This window comes from Danio aesculapii, chromosome 12 (genome assembly GCF_903798145.1).
Source record: "Danio aesculapii chromosome 12, fDanAes4.1, whole genome shotgun sequence".
Classification (NCBI taxonomy): domain Eukaryota; kingdom Metazoa; phylum Chordata; class Actinopteri; order Cypriniformes; family Danionidae; genus Danio; species Danio aesculapii.
Genome location: NC_079446.1, coordinates 9,073,395 through 9,098,358, shown reverse-complemented (window position 1 = coordinate 9,098,358; position 24,964 = coordinate 9,073,395). Strand labels below are relative to the sequence as shown.

The 24,964-nt window shown below is 35.4% G+C and overlaps 2 protein-coding genes across 2 annotated transcripts in view; one reads left to right on the top strand and one right to left on the bottom strand.

Moving 5' to 3' along the window:
• Nucleotides 1-15,016, bottom strand: part of cabcoco1 (ciliary associated calcium binding coiled-coil 1) — a 36,311-nt gene extending 21,295 nt beyond the window's left edge. Inside the window, exons 1-5 of the mRNA XM_056470012.1 lie at nucleotides 14,913-15,016; nucleotides 13,345-13,433; nucleotides 11,787-11,956; nucleotides 9,082-9,217; nucleotides 8,304-8,376 (exon numbers count right to left, since the gene is read on the bottom strand). Of these exons, the coding sequence (XP_056325987.1) occupies nucleotides 8,304-8,376; nucleotides 9,082-9,217; nucleotides 11,787-11,956; nucleotides 13,345-13,433; nucleotides 14,913-15,002 (558 nt within the window). The 5' untranslated portion in view covers nucleotides 15,003-15,016. The remainder of the gene's footprint in view (nucleotides 1-8,303; nucleotides 8,377-9,081; nucleotides 9,218-11,786; nucleotides 11,957-13,344; nucleotides 13,434-14,912) is intronic.
• A 1,843-nt stretch (nucleotides 15,017-16,859) lies between these two features.
• On the top strand, nucleotides 16,860-23,606 carry tmem26b (transmembrane protein 26b). The gene is made up of 6 exons (XM_056469814.1): nucleotides 16,860-17,099; nucleotides 17,221-17,317; nucleotides 17,711-17,794; nucleotides 20,333-20,541; nucleotides 22,769-22,848; nucleotides 22,968-23,606. The coding sequence occupies exons 1-6, from the start codon at nucleotides 16,912-16,914 to the stop codon at nucleotides 23,219-23,221; spliced, it is 912 nt and encodes a 303-aa protein (XP_056325789.1). The 5' UTR covers nucleotides 16,860-16,911; the 3' UTR covers nucleotides 23,222-23,606.
• Nucleotides 23,607-24,964: the final 1,358 nt, after the last annotated feature.

The following is a 24,964-nucleotide window of genomic DNA, read 5'->3' as shown; positions in this document are numbered from 1 at the left end:
ACATGATTTAGTAATAATACATATTAATAGTAGTAATAATAAATGCAAATAAATGTGCTTCTCCAATTCGTTTAGTCCGATTTTGTAATGCAATAATGCTCATTTATGGTTAATAAAATTAAATATTTATCCATTAGCCCAATGAAGACATTGAGTGGCATGGAGGACGGATAATTGTATTATAAGTTGTTTACTTGTGATTTAAATGTGCCATTATTACACTTTTTAAAAAGGTAAATAATTTTTTATATAATCATTTTATTTAGTCTCCCAAATTAGATTACCAAAAAAAGCACTTTAATTATTAGATTATGAGTATGTTAAATTATATCAAAATAATTCATGATTAAATAATAATAATAATAATAATAATAATAATACATATTAATAGTAGTAATAATGATTGCTATTATATGTACATCTCCAAATTGTTCAGTCTAATTTTGTAATGCAATAATGCTCATTTATAAAAATGTATATATATATATATATCCATTAATCCAATAGAAATCCAGTGGCATGGAGGAAGGTTTATCTATGTGTACAAAGTTTTTTTTTTACTTTAAATGTGCCATTATAACACTTTACAGATTATGAGTATGGTAAATGATAATATTAGAATAATACATTCATTCATTCATTCATTCATTCACTCATTCATTCATTCATTCATTCAAATCCAGCAGCATGGAGGAAAGTTGACTGTGTTCAAAGTTTTTACTTCTGCTTTAAATGTGCCATTATTACACTTTTTAAAAAGATAAACTTATTTTTTTAATGCAATAATTTTTATTTAGTCATTTAATCATTTATTTAGTACGTTAAAGGTGCAAATAAACAGCTAATTCTGCAGGAAACGTCCTATTTATTTATTTATTATTGGTGAATGAACATTTTACATTCTAAAATGATCTTTATGAATATAAAATATTCCTGTATTTTTTTCTTTTCCCAATTAATTGCAACAAAATCACAAGATCTGTTATACATTTAATATATTCTTAGCCAACCTTCAGCGGCTTGAGCTGGGTTTTTTTTAGATCTGCTTTACTGATTGCTCTTTTTGATGCGTGTTGTCTATTCTTGTGAAAATTCTTGCTGCCTTGTTAGGAATTTAACCTTACACGTATGTGCTTCCCAGAATGTAAAATAACAGGATGAAGGAGGCATGTATGGACATGTATGGACAGCGCTAAGAAGGAATCATGAGAAAATAATCTACAGAATCAAAAGACATTCATTCCAAGCATATAGTCACTTTAAATTTCACAATAAAAGAATTCATATGGGGGCAGTCTAAAGAATGTACACACTCACGCACATTGGTATTGGTGGTTTACAGGCACTCTCCATAGTTAAGTATGATTGTGAAGGATTTGAATTACATGAACATCAGGCATGTCCTCATAAACCACTGTAATAGAGTACAAAGTCAAAATTATTAGCCCTGTCAATTTTTTTTCTGTTTCCAAAATATTCCCCAAATTATGTTTAACAGAGCAAGGAATTTTTCATAGTATTTCCTGTAATATTTTTTATTCTGGAGAAAGTCTTATTTGCTTTATTTTGGCTAGAATGAAAGCAGTTTCATTTTTTAAAACCATTTTAAGGACACTATTATTAGCCCTCTTAAGCAATATTTATTTTCGATTGTCTACAGAACAAACCACTGTTATACAATGACTTGCTTAAATACCCTAACTTGCATAATTAACCTAATTAAGCCTTTAAATGGCTAATTAAATTAATTCAGAAAGGCTTATAATTCTGACTCTCAAATGTATGTCATACCCATGTCATTACACAAAACTTGTCCCTGTAAACCACCAAAACCAGTAAACACACACTTAGATATACAGTTAGGTCCATGAATATTTGGACATTTCGACACAATTCTAACATTTTAGGCTCTATACACCAACACAATCGATTTGAAATGAAACTATCAAGATGTGCTATAGATGCACAGCGTCAGCTTTAATTGAGGGTATTAACATCTAAATGAGGTGAACGCTGTAGAAATTACAATAGTTTGCATATGTGCCTCCCACTTGTTAAGGGTCCAAAAGTAATTGGACAATTGGCTTCTAAGCTGTTCTATGGCCAGGTGTGTTTTAGAGGTCTACACAAAGCAAGCAAGAGCTTGGGGTTGACTATGTGTGTGTATGTGTGTGAATGAGAGAGAGTCGGATGCTGTGTGTCGCTTGCTTGGTGCTGTGTGTCTATGTGTGTGTATTTGTACAGACAGCTTATTATAGGCTGTCTGAACTCTGTATTATGTAGCTGGGTGGTTTTTGGTTTTGTCAAAAACATCAGGCGTGACCAAAAACAACTGTTTGGAACATTATTAAAAAGAAAGAGTGCACCAGTGAGCTCAGCAATTCCCAAAAGACCCAGAAGACCACTGAAACGACTGTGGTGGATGACTGAAGAATTATTTCCCTGGTGAAGAAAACACCCTTCACAACAGTTGGCCAGTTCAAGAACACTCTTTAGGAGGTAGGCGTACGTGTGTCAAAGTCAACAATCAAGAGAAGACTTCACCAGAGAGAATTCAGAAGGTTCACCACAAGATGTAAACCATTAGTGAGCCTCAAAAACAGTAAGGCCAGATTAGAGTTTCAAAAAAAGCCTTTGCAATGCTGGAACAACATCCTATGGACAGATGAGATCAAGATCAACTTGTACCAGAGTGATGGGAAGAGAAGAGTATGGGAAAGGAAAGGAACTGCTCATGATCCTAACCAGTGAAGCATCGTGGTGGTATTGTCATGGTGTGGGCATGTATGATTGTCAATGAAACTGGTTCTCTTGTATTTATTGATGATGTGACTGCTGACAAAATCAGCAAGATGAATTCTGAAGTGTTTCAGGCAATATTTTCTGTTCATATTAAGCCAAATATTTCTGAACTCATTGGATGGTGCTTCACAGTGCACTCTCAGAAATAAAGGTACAGGAGCTGTCACTGGGGCAGTACCTTTTCAAAAAGGTACATATTTGTACCTGAGGGCTCCATAATGGTACCTCAAAAGTACTTTTTAGGTACATTTGGGCACTAATATGCACCATAGAGGTACCATTATGAACCCCTTAGGTACAAATATGTATCATTTGAAAAGGTACTGCCCCAGTGACAGCTCCTGTACCTTTATTTCTGAGAGTGTGCAGATGGAGAATGACCTAAAGCAAATTGCAAAAGCAACCAAAGAGTTTTTGAAGGGAAAAAACTGGAATGTTATGTAATAGCCAAGTCAATCACCTGACCTGAATCTGATTAAGCATGCATTTCACTTGCTGAAGACAAAACTAAAGGTAAAATGCCCCAAGAACAAGCAGGAACTCAATACAGTTTCTGTTGAGGCCTGGCAGAGCACCACCAGGAATGAAACCCAGCGTCTGGTGAGGTCAATGCGTTCCAGTCTTCAGCTGTAATTAACTGCAAATGATTTATAACCAAGTATTGAAAAGTGAAAGTTTGATTTATGATTATTATTCTGTCCAATTACTTTTGGACCCTTAACAAGTGGGAGGCACATATGCAAACTGTTGTGATTCCTACAGCGTTCACCTGATTTAAACGTACCCTCAAATACCCTCAAATTAAAGCTGACAGTCTGCAGTTAAAGCACATCTTGTTCCTTTAATTTAAATCCATTATGTTGGTGTATAGAGCCGAAAACGTTAGAACTGTGTCGATGTCCAACTATTTATAGACCTAACTGTACATACATATAGGTTTTGATATCCTGGTGAGGGTTCTCCATTGATGTAATGATCTTTATACTGTGAAACTGTATATCCTGTCCTTCAACCCCTAAGCCCACCCGTCACAGAAACAATCTACATTTTTACATTTTTTAAATACTTAATTTGGTATGATTTATAAGCATTTGTGCCTGAGCTGACCTCCATTTATGTCCCCACGGTTACAAATGTCCCAATGCTAAATTTGCGCTAAATTTAAAGTCCCCATTTGGATATAAAACATATACACACACTTAGACACACATACAAACACACAGGTTTTTTGTGAATTGTGAATTCCATAGACATCAGCAATGTCCTCCTAAGACACCTTCTCATTGCAATACCTGTGTCATGCCTATGTTATTATACACATTTCTGTCCTTATATGTCATTAAAACACACACAATGGAGGTCTAAAGGATATACACACACACAGCCCTCACATATTTTTTACATAACTAGAATCAAACCACTGAAATCATATGAAGTATTCCAACACAATCTCACAGCAATTCGTAACTTTTTGATTTAGTGGCTAATTCGTATGAATTCGTACGATCTAATTCGTACATTTTCGTACGATTGGCTCATCCCCCAATGACGGTTGGGTTTAGGGGTGGGGCTAGGTGCCACGCCTCCTTTTTAAAATCGTACAATTTCATCAGCTGAACTTTCGTCAGTACAAATTTTTACGAATTAGCCACTAAACTGACAAAACGTAAAATACTTATGTTTTCTCGTGAGATCAGGCTGAGTATTCTTACATTCCCTTTAGAGCCCAAATGTTCCACTTGAACAAACTTTCGATGGAAAAAAACTAAATATCTCAGGTTGCATTATAAATAACTGCTTTTCAGTGTTAAACAGGTAATACAGGTTTGAAATGTCATGAGCAGGGTTTGATTTGATCGCCTGCCATATTGTGAAAGCCATTAAAAAAACTAAGAAATGATTTTGTTTGTGTGTTTTAATGACCCACAGTCTAGTGTATATCGATCAAAGACTAGGTAAATGATTGTTGGTTTAAACTAAAAAATATATATTTATCATAACTGATAGTGTTCTTAAAGTTGTTAATTGATAGAACTTACTAAAATACTAAGCAAAAACACAAACCTAATTTGATTTATTTCCTTATTTTATTTAATCCTTTTTATTTTATCTAAGAAGCGCATTCTACTGTGTACAGATATTAACAGATGCTATTTTAGAGTTGATGAAGCTTAGACTTGTAATCTGGGATCAGTGATTCTGCACAGTTCAATGATAACACATACGAATTAGAACAAGCCTAGACTGTGGAATGTGAAAACATTTTTACCAAAGCTATGAGTAATATATCTAACTGGCATTTCAGTGACCTGATGCCTTTTATTTACCACGAAAGAGGGTAATTTTAGACGACACTATGTACGAGTATGATGGTAGACAGATCAGTTGGAAGAGTAAAAATGCAGACTAACAACCAACAGCTTGGAGACCCACTGATGTCCATGATATTTAATTGCTGTCAGTGAAAACGGACTTCAGCTTCTGTTCTGTGAGCATCAGTTCTCCAGTGTGAGTCTCTGATAACATATCAAATGGAGAAAAAACATGAAAGGTATGCTGTGTTGTGTGTGTTACTCCCCTTCTTGTTCTCTCTAATAAGGGTCTCTTTACACAACACCATTTTCAACTAAAAATAGAAAACTTTTTATGTGTTGTGACCATTAAATTCAACAACAATGATGCTTTTGAGACCTGATTACACAAATTTTATAAACAAGTTTCAAAGTGTATGTTTTTGAAGTCTGTACCGTTGTCATCTACATGCAAACTACCAAAATGGTGACATCATACACAGTGCATTGCAGTTTATACAGCAGCACTGTCACAATAATGGACCCAAATTGGATTATTTTGCTGTTTGCTAATGCACGTTCGTCACACCAGCAAGTCCATTATGGCTGAAAAAACAAAGACTTTAGAGTGGCCTAGTCAAAGTCCTGACCTAAATCCTATTGAGAAGCTGCGGGATGACCTTAAAAAGGTGGTCCATGCTTGAAAACTTTTCAGTGTGTCTGAATTACAATTCTGCAAAGATAAGTTGGTCTAAATTCCTTCACTATGATGTAACAGACTAAAACTCAACTAAAAATGGAAAACTTTTTAAGTTTTGACCACTAAATTACACAACAGTTGTGCTTTTGAGACCTGATTACACAACTTTTAAAAACAAGTTTTAAAGTGTACATTTTTAAAATCTGTATCGTTATTGCCTACATGCAAACTACCAAAATGGTGACATCATACACAGTGCTTTGCAGTTTATACAGCAGCACTGTATGACAGTATTACACAGTATTTTTGCAGTTTGCTGTTGCATGTTCATCACACCAACAAGTCCACAGATGAATGGCCGAAAAAACTCACAAAATGAAGACTTTGGAGTGGCCTAGTCAAAGTCCTGACCTAAATCCTATTAAGAAGCTGTGGCATAACCTTAAAAGGCAGGTCATGCTCGAAAACGTTTCAGTATGGCTGAATCACAACAATTCTGCAAAGACGAGTTGGCCAAAATTCCTCCAGAGCACTATAACAGACTAAAATTCAACTAAAAACGGAAAACTTTTTGTGCTTTGACCATTAAATTAAACAACAGTGGTGCTTTTGAGACCTGATTACACAACTTTTAAAAACAAGTTTCAAAGTGTACATTTTTTAAATCTGTATCGTTATTGCCTTCATGCAAACTACAAAAATGGTGACATCAAACACAGTGCATTGCAGTTTATACAGCAGCACTGCTCCACAATATTGGACCCCAACTGGATTATTTTTCTGTGTGCTATTGCATGTACGTCACACCAGCAAGTCCACATATGAATGGCTGAAAAAAAAAATTAAGACTTTGGAGTGGCCTAGTCAAAGTCCTGATCTGAATCCTATTGAGGAGCCATGGCATGACCTGAAAAAGGCGGTTCATGCACAAAAACTTTCCAGTATGACTGAACTACAGCAATTCTGCAAAGATGAGTTGGCCAAAATTCCTTCACAGCACTTTAACAGACTTAAACTCAACTAAAAATTGAAAACCTTTTAGATGTTTTGACCATTAATTTAAACAATGGTGCTTTTGAGACCTGATTACACAACTTTTAAAAACAAGTTTTAAAGTGTACATTTTTGAAATCTGTATCGTTATTGTCTACATGCAAACTACCAAAATGGTGACATCAAACACAGTGTATTGCAGTTTATGCAGCAGCACTGCAATCCAATATTGGACCCAAATTGGATTATTTTACTGTTTACTGTTGCATATGTCACACCAGCAAGTCCACATATGAATGACAAAAAAACAAAACAAAATGAAGACTTTGGAGTGGCCTAGTCAAAGCCCTGACCTGAATCCAAATGAGAAGCTGTGGCATAACCTTAAAAAGGCAAATCATGCACAAAAAATTTTCAGTGTGGCTGAATTACAACAATTCTTCAAAGATGAGTTGGCCAAAATTCCTCCACAGCACTGTAACAGACTAAAACTCAACTAAAAGTGCTTTTGAGACCTAAATACACAACTTTTAAAAACAAGTTTCAAAGAGTAGGTTTTTTTTAATCTGTACCGTTATCGCCTACATACAAATTACCAAAATGGTGGCATCATACAGAATGCTTTGCACTTCACACAGCAGCACTGTGTCACAGTATTGGACCCAAATCTGATTATTTTGCTGTTTGCTGCTGCATGTATGTTACACCAGCAAGTCCACATCTGAATGGCTGAAGAAAAACAAAATTAAGACTTTGGAGTGGCCTAGTCAATATCCGAACCTAAATCCAATTGAGATGCTGTGGCATGACCTTCGGTTCATGCTAGAAAACTTTCCGGTGTGGCTGAAAAACAATTATTCTGCAAAGATGAGTTGGCCAAAATTCCTCCAGAGTGATGTAACTGACTCATTGCAAGTTATCAAAAATGCTTGATTGCAGTTGTTTCTGCTAAGGGGCTAACACCTTTTCACACAAGGCTATGTAGTTTTGGATATTGTTTTCCTTAATAATAAAAACCTCTATTTAAAAACTGCATGATGTGTTTACTTGTTAATATTTTAATTTGTTTGATAATCTGAAACAAAAAAGTGTGACAAATCAGTTAGAGGCCAACACTTTTTCACACCACTGTATGTTATGGACAAGAATTAATAACGCACAGAAAACTCTTAAAAAGCATAGACAGGCATTGACTTTTGTTCTACTTTATATAAAATTAAAATAGATAAATGATAAATAATTATGATGTCCATGCAAATACTGTTCCACAACCTTTAACTTTATATTTGTGCTTCTAAAAGATGTTTCCATCCAAAGCACCTTACACTATTAGAAGAACTTATGTTATTTAGTACTTATTAAAAACAATTACACTTCCCTTTCATCACAGCTCACAAATCTGTGTATTGTAATTTGAATTCCATCCCTGAAAGGCATTCCTGACATAACATGGTACAGCACATAGTTCCATACTTTCTATATGAACAATGATTTTAGATATCACATTTGAACTTTACCTCTGTTTTCAGGAGTTGCTTCTCTCTGCTGTGGCTTAACAGCAATTCATATAGTCGGTAGTGCTGGAAAAGACTGTTATAAGGTTTAAGATCTGTCATGCTGTCACAGCATTTGACAATATTCAATCCTGTAATGTACCAACAATTTGCGAGAACACAATTATAGCCTATGCTTAGGCTTAGGAGTCATCTGTACTCGTATTGCTATGACTTATCTCTGCAATTAAAATGCTGCATTAACATTCTGATGATGTTCTATGAATAATAACTCTTTCCTAACGAGGCAAAATGTTTATATGAATATTTTAAATAAGCATTCTAGGTAAAAAAGACCAAAGATAAATTAAACTCAACCACTGACAATAATTTTGATGTTGTGAATGAAGCTGAGGCTTTCAGGTAAGCATAGAAATCACTCCTATAATACATATACTGTCATGTTTTCAGTGCATCAGTGTTTTTTTCCTCCTTTTTGCTTTCTAAAAGACAGATGATTTCTTTGCAGCTTGTTATTTTCCAGTGTATTCTAGTCTGCATGCGTCACAATCCATTGCTATATGAATAATGCATAGCATTAATTATGAAAGCCATAAAAAGAATCTAGTTTGCTTGTTAGCAGCTGTCTAATGGCAAAGCAGCATCTTGTGTCAATTAATAACATGCAACGGGTTGAGAATGACCTAATGCATATTCAACAATTCCAAATGCAATGAGCATAATCACAGTGTACTAAGGAGGAATGTGATTTTAGGGTGGATGTGACAAAAGGGAGACAAACCTGGTCTTGAAGTAATCTGTGATGGCCTTGATTTGATCGTTGTTGAATAAAAAATCTTTTGTTGATGGAGACTGCCTTGTGGAAAGCACTGTTTGGGTAAATGCCTTGAAGTTATCAGCAAATGATGCTTGTTTGTCTGAAATAAAACACAACAGGCATTATTTTTATTTTCACACACTCTCTTGGGCAACCCAGAGAATGCTCATTCTGAAAACGTACCGCTATTATACATTTCTGGAAAGCACCAAATACATCCCAGGAGGCATTTTTCGCAAAACCACCAGGGGGCGTTTTTTGAGATGTCAAATTTCTCTTGCAAGTGCCATTTGTGCCTGCTCTACTTGCGTGAATCCACCAGAGGCCGTTGTCGACTGACTGACTGACTGACCAATCGATTGACCCACCCTCCTCCTTCCCTAAACCCAACCGATAGTGTTTTCAAAAGCACCGATTGACCAGCGCCCACCCACTTCCCTGAACCCAACCAACAGCTTTCAAAAGCAATCCAGAAAAATAAAAGCCCCTTGATTTTTACCATGTTTTCAGATTTTAACACATTCTCACCCTCTTAGTTACTTGTTTATTCAATTTTTTTGGCTGGTGTTTTTGTCTTACCTGCTTTTACAAACCTGTCCATATGGAGACAATCGGTCAGCTGGTAAGCATGAAAAGGAACAACATCATACCGCCCTGTAGCGTTTGTTTTGAAGCCAAAATGCAGCCTACGTTTCTGGCTTATGTAATTAGCGATCTCCAGAAATGCATATAGGGCTACGTTTTTAGTAAACTTGGAAGTTTACTGCATCAGTGATTCACTAAGATTATTGTAAGTCCAGAAAAAGATAAATACGATGCTTTGGGAGTTCACAGACTTTTCTTAATAAGTGCTGAAGAGTAGCATAGATTCAATCCTCACATGAAGTAAATCTTTTCAAATTTCACAAAAAAATAAATAAATGAAAGAAATCCCAAATGTAATTTCCTATCAAGTTGTTAGAGAGGCTGACTGTAGTATTGGTAACTTAGTAACCAACAGTAAACAAAGCAAGCATAATGGAGACAGCTGATTAGGCAGGTTGGTATAATGTTTGCTACGTTTTTTTGTCATTCATAAGTCCAAAACAACCTCAAGTAAGCGTTATACTTTTTTGCGAATAAACAGATTTTTTAATTTGTTATTTTATGGTATATTTAAGGCGATGCAGTGGCGTAGTAGGTACTGCTGTCGCCTCACAGCAAGAAGGTCGTTGGTTCGAGCCTCGGCTGGGTCAGTTGGTGTTTCTGTGTGGAGTTTGCATTTTCTCCCTGTGTTCGCGTGGGATTCCTCCGGGTGCTCAGTTTCCCCCACAGTCCAAACACATGCGGTACAGGTGAATTGGGTAGGCTAAATTGTCCGTAGTCTATGTGTGTGTGAATAAGTGTATATGTGTATCCCAGTGATGGGTTGCAGCTGGAAGGGCATCCGCTGCATAAAACAAATGCTGGATAAGTTAACGGTTCATTCCGCTGTGGTGACCACAAATTAATAAAGGGACTAAGCCGAAAAGAAAATGAATGAATGAATGAATGAATGGTATATTTAAAACTTTATTTTAGGTTATGTGTGCCACTAGGAAATAAAATAATTTCCATCTGTCATTAATAAAGTGAAATCAATCAATCAATCAATTAGAGAAATCCTTAAAACTGAGGACTAAACTGGCATTATGAAAAAGTCCCAAAAGCCTTTTTAGCATCTCTACAAGATTACACATTGCTAAGGCTTTTTGGGAAGGACTAAAATTTTAAAATGTAACTCAGTCAAACAGGGCAACATGGTGGCTCAGTGGTTAGCACTGTCGCCTCACAGCAAGAAGGTCGCTGGTTTGAGTCCCGGCTGGGCCAGTTGCCATTTCTGTGTGGGTTACCTCCGGATGCTCCGGTTTCCCCCACAGCCCAAACACATTTGTTATTGGTGAATTGAATAAACTAAATAGACCATAGCATATGAGTGTGTGTGAATGAGTGAGTATGGATGTTTCCAAACACTAGGTTGCAGCTGGAAGGGCATCTGCTGTGTAAAATATATGCTGGATAAGTTGGTGGTTCATTCTGCTTTGGTGACCCCTAATAAATAAAAGGACTATGCCGAAGGAAAAGGAATGAAATCAAACATTTCAGACGGACTGACAATAGAGCTCGTTAAGTAAAGCATATTAGTAAACATTAAAGTGATGGTTCACCCAAAAATGAAAATACTGTCATCATTTGCTCACCTTTTACTTGTTTCAATCTTTTGTGAGTTTCTTTCTTCTGGTGAACACAAAAGAGAATATTTTGTAAAATGCTGGAAACCTGTAACCATTGACTTCTATAGTGTTTTTTTTCCCTACTTTAGAAGTAAATGGTTACAGGTTTTCTGCTTTCTTTGAAATATCTTCTTTTGTGTTCAACAAAAGATTGAAACTCATAAAAGTTTGGAATCACTTGAGGATGAGTAAATAGAGAGTACATTTTCATTTTTGGGTGAACTATCATTTTAATGTGATTTTGAAGATTAAAGCTTGTTAATCTATTCTAGTACAACAAAATAATAATGGCTTTTTAAAATAATTTCATATTATTTATTTTATTATGTATATTTTATAATATAAAAACATAGTAAAATAACAACCATGGTTGAACTTCTAACTAAACAAAACATGATGTCAGAGAATGCCACTTACTTTTAATGTTGTTGATAAGTTGCTGTAAAAGTGCCATGATAAACGAGATTTGCTCAGAAGTGAAGCTCATCTCTTTGGCCCACCAAAATCCATTGACAAAATACTCCAACAGCGCAGCTTCTTTTAAACATGTTTGGTGGTTTTTGAAATGCAGAATATTCTCAAACTGTCTGAAAATTCAAGAATAGTCCATATCATAAAAACAGTTCCATCTATGTACAGTAAATCAGACACAAAAATATAGAGGATGGGAATATTACAGATTTACTAATTAAGCACTGTAAAAAAAGTGATTATGTTAAAAAAGTGAGTAAACACGTTGTAACTTAGAACGGTTAAGTGGACGCAACTTAAAAATTTCATTCATTAATTAATTTTCCTTTGGCTTAGTCCCTGATTGGAGTCGCCACAGTGGAATGAACCACCAACTATTACAGCATAAGTTTTACGCAGCGGATGCCCTTCTGACCGCAACCCAGCAGTGGGAAACACCACCCACACACTCACAGTCACACACACACACACACACGCACGCACACACACACACACACACACGCACACACACACACACACACTACTTTCAATTTTGTTAACCCAATTCATCTATACCGCATGTCTTTCGACTGTGGGGGAAACCTGAGCACCCGGAGGAAACCCACACCAACACACCAACATGCAAACTCCACACAGAAACGCCAACTGGTCCAGTCGGGATTCGAATCAGCAACCTTCTTGCTGCGAGGCAACAGTGCTAACCACTGTGCCACCCTAACTTAATATACATACAGTAGTCATTAATTTACTTATTTTACCCCCTTTTAAAGCAAAGTCAACTATTTGCTTTAAAAGTAATGGGTTAACTCGCTTTTTTAAAGTAAAGTCAACAAATCCCTTTAAAAGCAACAGATTTACAAACATTTTGTAAGAAAAGTCAACTATTCAATTTAAAAGCAATGGGTTTACTCACTTTTTTAGGTAAAGTCAACTAATTGCTTTAAAAGCAACATATTTACTCAGTTTTATAAGTAAAGTCAACTATTCACTTTAAAAAAGCAATGGGTTTGCTCAATTTTCTGGGTACAGTCAACTATTCAATTTAAAAGCAATGGGTTTACTCACTTTTTTTTTCAAAGTAAAGTCAACTAATTGCATTTTACATTGTGGTACCTTAAACACAACGTTACTTACATGTACAAAAAAACTTACAAATATATTCATTCATTCATTTATTTTCTTCTCAGCTTAGTCCCTTTGTTAATCAGAATGAACCACCAACTTATCAAGCAAATGCTTTACGCAGCGGATGCCCTTCCAGCTGCAACCCATCACTGGGAAACACCCATATACTCTCACTCACACACACACACACACATACACAATGGAAAATTTAGCTTACCCAATTCACCCAATTATAGTGCATGTCTTTGGACTTGTGGAGGAAACCTATGCGAACATGGGGAGACCATGCAAACTCCACACAGAAATGCCAACTGACCCATTCGAGGCTTTAAATGAAATTTAAATTAAACAAAATGTGTGATGACTGCAGTAAACTTACAACTGCACTTGGTCTACGGAGAGTGTGACCAGGATATTTATTTCCTCAGGCTTTAAAAGCTCCCACTGAGGAAATGATTTCTCCATTACCTGGAATATAAAACAATAGGACTTGAAAATTTACATTTAATAATTTATTTATAATTATTACATTCCAACATATTTATTTTCCATAAAAACGAGCTGAAAAGACGGCACGTCATAACTTTACGTCACAACTTTATTCATGTCTTAACTTTAATTTATTGACATTTTTAAATCTTTGGATTTTTTTTTTTTTTAGGAAATGACTGAATACACATCTGTTTGGTCAACACTTAACCCACCAGCATTTAAATTTTTAATCTGTCCATCGGTCTAAAAAGTACACAATGCTAAGTATCTGAGACGTGATAAAGTCTCAGTAAAACAGTAAACAAATAACTAATTTTGGTTCCCTAAAAAACTTTTCATTCACTTGTTTTTGAACGAAACATTTATTTCTTAGTAAAGTCAATGCATCTACACATATTGTTGCTTTTCTAGGGATTTGAAATTTATAAGTCACTTTAAATAAAAGCGTCTGATAAATATAACCATACATGTCATTATCCTTTTCTAGTTTATCTACAGATCTGGCAACATTGCAGATGCTCTCTCAAAACTTGTTGAAAACTAATATGAACGGTTTCTTTCACTAATATAATCAACTGTGAAAGAAAAAGAGTTCATTACAGCAATTATATATACAAGAGTTCATAAACAGCAATTATATGTAAATACATTTATAGTAGTTTGGTGTATGATGCAATATTAGGACTGGTCAGTAATTTAAAAGTATATTCTGGTAAAGTGGTATAATGGCAAAGTAGTCTAATGGCAAAGGTACTTCATATGGTGAACTATTGAACTTTGTTATTTAATATTTCATCTGATGTGAAGTACAGTCCAATATGTCTTCAAGAAACGACTAAAAACGCAACTGTTTAGTCTCCACTTTCCTTCCTAATCTGCAACTGCCTCTCTGGCTATACCACTAACTGTGCCCTCTCTCTCTCTCTCTCTCTCTCTTTCTCCAAAAAAAAAAAAAAAAAATGTACTAATGCTTTGCTTCTTAGACTTTACACACCTGAAACTTGTCTATAGCACTTGTTCACTGCTGCTCTTATAGTTGTGTGAATTGCTTCCTTGTCCTCATTTGTAAGTCGCTTTGGATAAAAGTGTCTGCTAAATGACTAAATGTAAATGTAAATGTCATTTACCTTTAATTAATTAAGTAAAGCTATTTTCTAGTTTTGATTAGCCTATATTATGTGTAGCACATTAGTTGTTGTGCACATAGCAAATTGTGTGCTAGCTAAATGAAAAGCAAAATAAACTTATTTTTCCACATTTACAGTATTACTAGGCAGTGTTGAGGATATGCAATTGGCTTCAACAGAACTTGTAGCTAATTTTGCCTACTTTCTATTTAATCTGCTCGTGTTCGTTTTTCGTATTAGCATGCAGCATGTAAACTTTACTTTAGTCCACAGCAGTCGTCTAAAAACCAATAAAATGATTAAATCCTTAAGAATGTACTTTACATACATTAATCTGAGTATTATCTCTGTCCGTTTCTTCTCTTTTTGTCATTTGAGCATCTCTTTCTTTCTCTCGTGATCTCTCTCTTCCAGACATGAGTCAGGTGTTCAGTGTGTACTGTTGTCAAGGGAAAGCCCAGTAGGCGGGGTCTGTGCGCATGCGTGCTTTCTGTGTAACGTGAAGCTTGATTTCCAAGCATCGGAATGTTCGCATTATTTACAGTATTTTTTTCTATCTGTTTATCAGTCTGTCTCGTGTGAGCCTCAAAATGAGACAAATCGAGGATTTAGTGACTGTATTTAAATTAGTTCTTGCATAAAGGTTCCAAAAAATAGTTTTTGCAGCGCTTAGGCTACATAAAATAGGCTATTTTGGTTCCCAGAAGAACTTTTCATTCAACGTTTTTTAAAAGAAACATTTATTTCTTAGTACATTTTAAGTACATTTTAATGAACTGCAGACCATTTTCACTTTGAAGAACCTTGTGTGAATGAAAATGTTACCTGAAGGTTCTCAACGGCTTTATTAGGCACACCCAGGGGCATAGCAACCGGGGGGATCCGTCCCCCTCAATTTTAGAGACAGACCATTTGGAAACAGGTGATTAATAATTATATGAACGTATGATCTCTTACAGATGAGAAACAGAAGATTACAGATAACAAGATGATTCGTGCTTTATGACATGGCACGTTATCCTGCTGGAAGTAGCCTTCAAAAGATGGGTATTCTGTGGTCATAATAGACATGGTCTGCAAGACAGCAACAATACTCAGGTAGGCTGTGGCGTTGACACGATGCTAAATTGGTACTAGCAGGCCCAAGGTGTGCCAAGAAAATATTCCCCACACCATTACACCAACAGCCTAAACCGTTAATACATTGCAGGATGGATCCATGCTTTCATGTTGTTAATGCCAAATTCTGATCCTACCATCTGAATGTCACAGCAGAAATCGACCAGGCAACGTTTTTACAATCCTCTATTTTCCAATTTTGGTGAGCCTGTGCGAATTGTAGCCTCAGTTTCCTGTTCTTAGCTGACAGGAGTGGCGCCCAAGGTCTGGTCTTCTGCTGCTGTAGCCCATCCACCTCAAGGTTGGACGTGTTGTGCATTCAGAGATGCTCTTTTGCATACCTCAGTTGTAACGAGTGGCTATTTGAGTTACTGTTGTCTTTCTGTCAGCTCGATCCAGTCTGGCCATTCTCCTCTGACCTCTAGCATCAACAAGGCATTTGCGCCCACAGAACTGCCTCTCGATGGATATTTTCTCTTTTTCAGACCATTCTCTGTAAACCCTAGAAATGGTTGTGCGTGAAAATCCCAGTAGAACAGCAGTTTATGAAATACTCAGACCAGCCAGTCTGGCATCCATGCCCTGTTCAAAGACACTTAAATCACCTTTCTTCCCTATTCTGACGCTTGGTTTGAACTGCAGCAGATCGTCTTGACCACGTCTACATCACTAAATGCATTGAGCTGCTGCCGTGTGATTGGCTGTTTAGAAATTTGCATTAACAAGCAGTTGGACGTGTGTACCTAATAAAGTGGCCGGTGAGTGTAGGTGCTAACCAAAAAAGGTGGGTTTAAAAAAATATTAATACTATCAAAAGTTCTTCCTGAAAATTCAATGATTTGCAATGGAGTGTATTACAATATTTCAACAATTACAAATTAATCTTTATAAAAACAAACTTTCACACAGGGCTATAGAGTTGTAGATTTAACTAACATGCATTTTATATATTCAGTTAATTAACAGCTAAAACTATATTTGTCAAAAATAATACTACTAAACAAGTACAAAATCACAAAAATGTTGTTTTAACAACTCATGTGGATCACATCATGACATAACATTGAGAAAAGAATCAAAACAGAAGCCCCGCCCCAACGGGTGTACAATGTGGGAGGGCTAAAAAAGGTAAAATGTGCTTTTTGATTCAGACTCACGAGGAGTAAAGAAGTGAAAGCCACTACTTTTCTCACACAATAAAAGAAAGCATGTTTGTCAAATTTATCTGCGCTGTAGTCACTAGGGCACTGTTCATCCTAGTGTCCCTCATCGGTGTGTGGAGGGTGACATGGGTGAAAAACAATCCTTTATACTGGTTTCTGACTATCCTTTATCTACCTCTCGTGGTGGAAATGATTTTAACTCTGAGAAGACGAAAAGGGAAGGATTACAAATGGTAAGTAGACTTCTCTTATTTATTTTGCATGCATAAGGCTTTCAAATAAACACTATTCTAGGGTCAACATCCTGAAATATATGTGTGAAATTAATGCAGTGACTCTAACTCTGATCTTTAGGTTTTCTCCAGCAATACTGTTTTTCCTTATCAGCATCATACCAACCATATGGATCCTTGAGTTGCACCATGAGCATAACAAATCAAGTGATACTAAGGTAGTGCTCAATGGCACATAAGAATACCTTGCAAACATTTCATATTATCCATAGAAAACGTTAGACTAACAAAACCCATGAGTGAATATTGAGGTAATGTAGGTTTTATATTTGCACATTTGGACTTTTGTCTTCTTTATGTAATTTCAGAAAAGCGTTATTTGCAAATTCTTAAAAGGGAATTAATATTAGCAGCCAAGGACTATCAAAGTACAACATTGTTCGCAGTCAATTATGCTGTTTTAAAGTCATACTTACATTCAGTTTCAGACCAAAACAATCAAAGTAGCACATGTGCGAATATAAAGCCAACAATACAGTGAATAATATAACTCCAGATGCATTATATTTTACTCTAAGATTCTGACACCAAATATTTTGCTTATTGCACAGTGCACTAAACTGGATTCATCTGAGGACATCAGAGCTTTTCTTCACGAATGGAAAAATTCCACCAACGGGTCTGTGAATACACAGGTATACTGCCACTCATTTTTCACATTACAGACGTTTTCCATGTAAGTCTAGACTACAGTATGCACTTTCAGACAGTGTATTTATTCTGTTTTTTCCCTTTAAACCATAAGCACTAGCCTGGGTAACTTGTAAATAAATGTTGGTTCAACCCTTAATACAAACAAGACCTGTTCATGGTCATTCACGGATCTTATAGAGAACAACTGTTACAGTATGTGTTCAGAAGTCGCCACACCTTTGCATATGATATTTACAGGACATTTACATAAGTCTGACCTTAGTTCTTCCAGTAAGCTTTTTCTCATTATTAGTGTTGGGTAACAAGAGTAATATATTAAAATTTTAAACTATATTAAATATATTAAAATCTTATTCTGAACCCTTGTGTGTTGTTGTGCATGTTTTCATCCCCTCTGGGGTGATTTTAAGTCTTTATTTGGCCACAATATTTTCTGTGTTTCAGAAAATGGAAAGATTTTTGGTGAAAAATCCTATTTTGACAAATATTTTGGGAAAATACTTTGAAAATTAAAAAAAACAAAACCTTAACAATACATTCTGAGCAAATTTACTCCCCCTTTGTTATGTTGGTGGCTGTTTTTGCCCCATTGACTTCCATTAAAATGACATTTTTTGATTGCAAAACCATGGCACCATCATCATTGTTGGTGGTTTTCCTTGTTGGAAAGAGGTAAAATTTGTAAAATGTTTCTGTCTTTTATATGGAGTACTGTGTGATAAAGTGAGATATGTCTGAGAAAATCAAAATAAGGACTCCCAGAACACAGTAAACTTACAGACTATAATTTGCTGTTTTACTCCATAGAACTTCATATAAAACCCAGATTTTTTTGCACAGGCCTACTTAAGTGAAGTTTATTTATAAACAAATTTCGAGAGGATCACATACAGTTGATGTCAAAATTATTTGCCCCCCCCCCCCTTTTTTTTGGGTCTTTTTTTTTTAAATGTTTCCCAAACTATGTTTAAAAGAGCCAGGAAATTTTCACAGCATGTCTGACAATGTTTTTTCATCTATAGAAAGTTTTATTTGTTTTATTTCGGTATGAATAAAAGCAATTTTAAAATTTTTTAAACACTATTTTAAGGTCAAAATTATTAGCCCCTTTAAGCTATATATTTTTTCGATAGTCTACAGAACAAACCATTGGTATACTATAACTTTCCTAATTACCCTAACCTGCCTAGTTAACCTAATTAACCTAATTAAGCCTTTAAATATCACTTTAAGCTGAATAGAAGTGTCTTGAAAATATCTAGTAAAATATTATCTACTGTCATCATGGCAAAGATAAAATGAATCAGTTATTAGAGATGAGTTATCAAAACTATTATGTTTAGAAATGTGTTGAGATAATCTTATTCCTCTAGAACAGAAATTGGGGAAAAAATAAACAGGGGGGCTAATAATTCTGACTTCAACTGTACTTATGATTGACCACGGCAGGTCCTGCATTAGCTAACACATGATTCAACAATCAGACAATTTCTAAGTCACCATAATTAACCAGAGTTCTTTACCTTAGTTATCTTCAACTTAAAGAATCCCTTCTGTGCGGAGTTTACATGTTCTCCTCGTGCTTGCATGTGTCCACAGTCCAACGACACGCGATATTTGTGAATTGACTAAACCAAATTGTCACCATAGATGAGCGCTTAGTCAGTAGTTCATCTCTCCATAGCAATCCCTAATCTGTCATAAGTCATAACTACGCCAGGGGATTTCTCGAGACCTAACTCCAACGCACCATTCAACGGGAGGGATCCCCAGGCTTGAGGATCTTCTATGCTCAGGGCACTCTACCGGGACAGCATGCCTAACACGCTTTATAATCAATCATCAGCTAATTGTGGTGATTAATGATGATTAAAGGGTTAATGGTGCCAACTGATGATCAACAATACAAATTACACATTTTACCTCTTCCCAACAGGGAAAACCTCCAACAATCAAGAATGCAAGATTATATGGTGCCATGACTTTGCGATCAAAAAATATCATTATAATGGAAGTCAATGGGGCAAAAACAGCCCCAACATAACCACAGAGTAGTCCATTTGAACAATTCACAAGTGGTAAAAAAGTAATATAAATAAAATATCACAACACATACTTTCACATTAGTTACTGTATAAAGTAACTACGTGACAGATTTAGCTACTTATTTTTTTTTAAAAGTGCTTTTACCCAACACTGCACTGTTAACAATTGTTGTAAATTGGACAGTATTTAACTCTAATATGAACTATATTTTACTGTAGGACAGTTGTGCAGTATGTTACTGTATTTTAAAGTTGCATTGAGACAATTACTGTATATTTTACAGTTTTTATACACAAAGTTATGTAAATTCATATACAGTAAGATAAATGGTGCTGTAAATCTAAAAACAGTATTTTTGCTGAAACTGATTTACAGTAAGTTACTAGCGAACTTCTGCTAGTAAGTTACTGTAGATTTTACAGGTAATTGATAACAGTCTGCTCATAATTATACACTTTGTGGTGGTATTTTAGGACCCTCTGAAATTATTGTCATCGGTTTGTGCCAACGACTGGATCCTGGCTCTTCAACAAATCGTCCTGATTCTGCTAATTGTGGGAAAATGGATGCTACCAATCGCTGGAGGCGTCACAAGAGATGAAATGTCCCAGTTGCTGCTCATCTTTGTGGGCACAGCTGCTGATATCCTAGAGTTTATCAGTGAAACGCTGTCTGATGTAAAGTAAGTATTGATTGAGACCACACATAAAAAAAGAGAGAGCCAGCATACTCTACATTTATTTAACTTTTCTTATGGATGTTTTGGAGGCGAGGTTCAAGGGAGCATGCATAAACATAACATTGATCTCGTCAACAAAAAAGTAGACAACAGGAATTTTTTTTTACTAGATATGTAAATAACTCCCTCTCTATCATTATCATTATTTATTCATCCTTTACTTGTTCCAAACCGTTTAAGTTTATTTCTTCTGTTGAACACAAAAGAAGATATTTTGAAGAATGATGAAAATATAGCTATTGACTTCCATTGTATTTGTTTTCTACTACACTCAAAAAGTGTTTTTCTTTGTTGTTGCGTTTAAACCTATTTAAAATGAGCTCAATCAACACATATCTTGAAATTAATTGTTTTATGTTAAATCTACTGAAGTTTGTAAAAAAAAAGTAACTTAGTTTAACTTAATCTAACTCATTTAACGTAACTTAATCGATTTATGTTGACAACATGAAGGAATTGAATGTAACCCAGAACTTTTTTTTACAGTGTACATGTATACAAAGGGGCCATCCTTTCCAGCCTTCTTCAAAATATCTTCTTATGTGTTCAGCTTTGTGTTCAGTGTTGTTAGAATCTCTATACCCCAATTGACAAAACTAAAACCATTTCGCTCCCTGAAATTAAAGTAAATCTTAACTGAAATAAAATATAGACAATTTCATTTTAGTTTGATCCAGCTGTCAAAGTAAATAAAGCATAAAGCAAAGAACATTTACATAACAATTATTATCACAACTATTTAGACGTGTAAAAACAATAAAACCTTTAAGCTATCAGCTCTATCTACAGAGATGGCCAAAGTTGGCCCTTTGTAACTTTTGACTTGACCCACCATCCCATCTGAGAAGAGAGTAAGAATGATGAAGAGGGTTGGGGCAAATGCCTTTAAAAGAGATCATTTCTAATTTGACGGAACCTTCTTTGTTTGTTTGTTTCATTGCTGAGCTAACAAAAAAGGATGTTTTTATGTAATTAATGTCACTTGATGGATAGAGGACTATGCACAAGACATCGGTGATCAAATCAAAGCAAAAACTAGTGTAACTCCGTTCTGTTATACATGAGATTGTTTTTACTGTAATAAGTTCATTATAAAATATAAAATGTAAAAAATATATGCTGTACTAGTTATAGTTAATATAAAGCAACGTTTTTTTAGTTATTTTTAGATATTGTTAAATAAATTAGGAAATTACCCATGGCAACTATATTGACCTTCGGCCCACTAGCCTCAATCAAGTTTGATTTTTGTCCCTTCATAAGAAAAGTTTGGGCACCCCTGATCTAGTAGCTTGGTAAAATAAAAATCTAAGTGATTCATAAATACTTTACATAATTTAATGGTAAGCTAAAATAACATAACATATACAGTAGTATATGTATTATTAATGTACATATTAATAAAAAACATGCATTTGAATAATATACAATTTAAAAATATATTTTTTCAGTGCGATCTTAATATATTACACTGTAAAACCCAACAGTCAACTTTATCAAACGAAATGAGTGTTGTTAACTCAAAATTGACTGAAAGATAATTCTACTAATTTGAAAAGAATTTTGAACTCACTGTTGAAGCTAATGTGTGTATTAAATACCTCATTACTTCAACTTAAATTGAGTAAGTTTACTGTACTCATATAGATTCGTTTTTTTTTACTCAAATGGTGTGTTGCAATCGGTTTCCTTAAACAGTTTGAGTTGCTTTAACTTATTGGGTTTTACAGTACTCAGTTGGTTTGAGTTCTCTTCATTTATTGGGTTTCACTGTACTCAAATTGCTTCGTTTACTCAAATGGATTAAGTTGACCTTAAGTTACCTTAACTTTTTGGGTTTTACAGTGTAGCTTGGTAAAATTAAAACAGAAAACATGAATTATTAATAAAATCCTTTTAAAAAAAGTATCTAAGTGATGCGAAAATAATGCTATTATCGCTCTTTCAGCCATTGGCTTAGAAACACTCAGAGGCTTTATGCTTTCTGTTTTTCATAATTACTTTTCATAATTTAACGGTAAGCCAAAATAACACAACATATCCAGTAGTGTTATGAATGTATTTTAATATTATACAATTTAAAATATCATTTTTATTGCAATCTTAATATATTAAAACTCTGTCTTAATCATAAAAATGTAATTCTGTGGTGTGTTTATTATTTTTATAGCGAGGAGAGTCTGTCATTTGTGTGTGTTATACTTGCGGTCTGGACACTAAGCATGCTACAGTTTCCTTTGCATTTCTCAGGTCTGTATATTCCTCTACAGTTGTTGTTTAATGGCCAAAAAATATAATTTTTGACATTTAAGCAGAATCTTAAGTATCATCATAAATGTTATAATGCTGAATTTTTTCATTGGCATTAGTGGTAAACACCAGAGCAGAAGATGTTTCTGAAAGCCAGGACGGCTCGTTGTACTCCAGGTACAGGACGGATATATGGAACATTGGTGGAAGTCTTTTTCTTCAGGACGGGCCCTTCTTTGTTGTCCGACTTACAGTTATGATGGTTTTTTCCAACTTTCATCAGATGCTGGTGTTTTTTACCCTTAAAAACCTTTTGGTAGTGATGCTTAACATCTACAGGCTGTGGGTGATTTGGATAGATAGCAAATCGTAACGTGTTTGAACAGAAACTTGTCTGTGCTAAAACAAACAAAGCAAAACGGTGATGATTCATTGGCAGTAATGTTTTTTTAAGAACTGACACGGTGCCAGTTACAAAGAAAAGTGTATTTTCATTAAACATGTTCACTTGGACAAGGATCAACAATGCATGCATACATGTTGTTATATTATTAAGAAGGCTGTGAAAGTTAACACATGATAATAATTAAAATATAGTTTGTACATATAGCCTGTTTCATTATTGAACTGATTAAATACATTTTAGTAAAACTTATTTTAAATGCCAGTATCACAGATTGGTACCATGAGAATATTTTGCAGCAGTCATTATGAGTTTTAATGTCACATGTATATAGAATTGTATTTTAATGTTCTAAATATCTTTCTAAAATAAAATAAGGTTTACAACATGCAAAATGTTGTGAAAAGGTTGTGAGAACATTTTTGTCCAACGAATATCACAATATTTATATTTTTTATGTTATAAATATACAGTGCTTCCGGAAAGTATTCACAGCGCTTTACTTTTCCCACATTTTTTTATGTTACAGCCTTATTCCAAAATGGAATAAATTCATTTATTTCCTCAACACAATACCCCATAATGACAATCTGAAAAATGATTTTTGAATGAAACTGTTGCAAATTTATTAAAAATAAAAAAGCTGAAAAATCACATGTACATAAGTATTCACAGCCTTTGCTCAATACTTTGTTGATGCACCTTTGGCTGCAATTACAGCCTCCAGTCTTTTTGAATATGATGCCACAAGCTTGGCACACCTGTCTTTGGGAATTTTTGCCCATTCCTCTTTGCAGTACCTCTCAAGCTCTATCAGGTTGGATGGGAAGCTTACAGTGGCTGACAGTGTACAGCCATTTTCAGAACTCTCCACAGATGTTCAATAGGTTTTAGGTCTAGGTTCTGGCTGGGCCACTCAACGACATTCAACGAGTTGTTGTGAAGCCACTCCATTGATATTTTGGTGGTGTGCTTTGGGTCATTGTCCTGCTGGAAGATGAACCGTTGCCCCAGTCTGAGGTCAAGAGCACTCTGAAGCAGGTTTTCATTCAGGATGTCTCTGTACATTGCTGCATTCATCTTTCCCTCTATCCTGACTAGTCTTCCAGTTCCTGCTGCTGAAAAACATCCCCACAGCATGATGCTGCCACCACCATGCTTCACTGATGGTATTAACCTGGTGATGAGCGGTGCCTGGTTTTCTCCAAATGTAACGCCTGGCATTCACTCCAAAGAGTTCAATTTTAGTCTCATCAGATCAGAGGATTTTGTTTCTTATGGTCTGAGAGTCCTTCAGATCCCAAATTCCAGGTGGGGAGTGGCTTCCGTCTGGCCACTCTACCATACAGGCCTGATTGGTGGACTGCCATACAGGTGGTTGTCCCTCTGTAAAGTTCTCCTCTCTCCACAGAAGAATGCTGGAGCTCAGACAGAGTGACCATTGGGTAATTGATCACCTCCCTGACTAAGTCCCTTCTTCCTGATCACTCAGCTTATATGGCCGGCCAGCTCTAGGAAGAGTCCTGGTGGTTCCAAACATCTTCCACTTACAGATGATGGAGGCCACGGTGCTCATTGGAACTTTCAGAGCAGCAGAAGTTTTTCTATAACCTTCCCCAGCCTTGTGCCTCGAGACAATCCTGTCTCGGAGGTCTACAGACAATTGCTTTGTCTTTTTGCTTGGTTTGTGCTTTGATATTCACTGTCAACCCT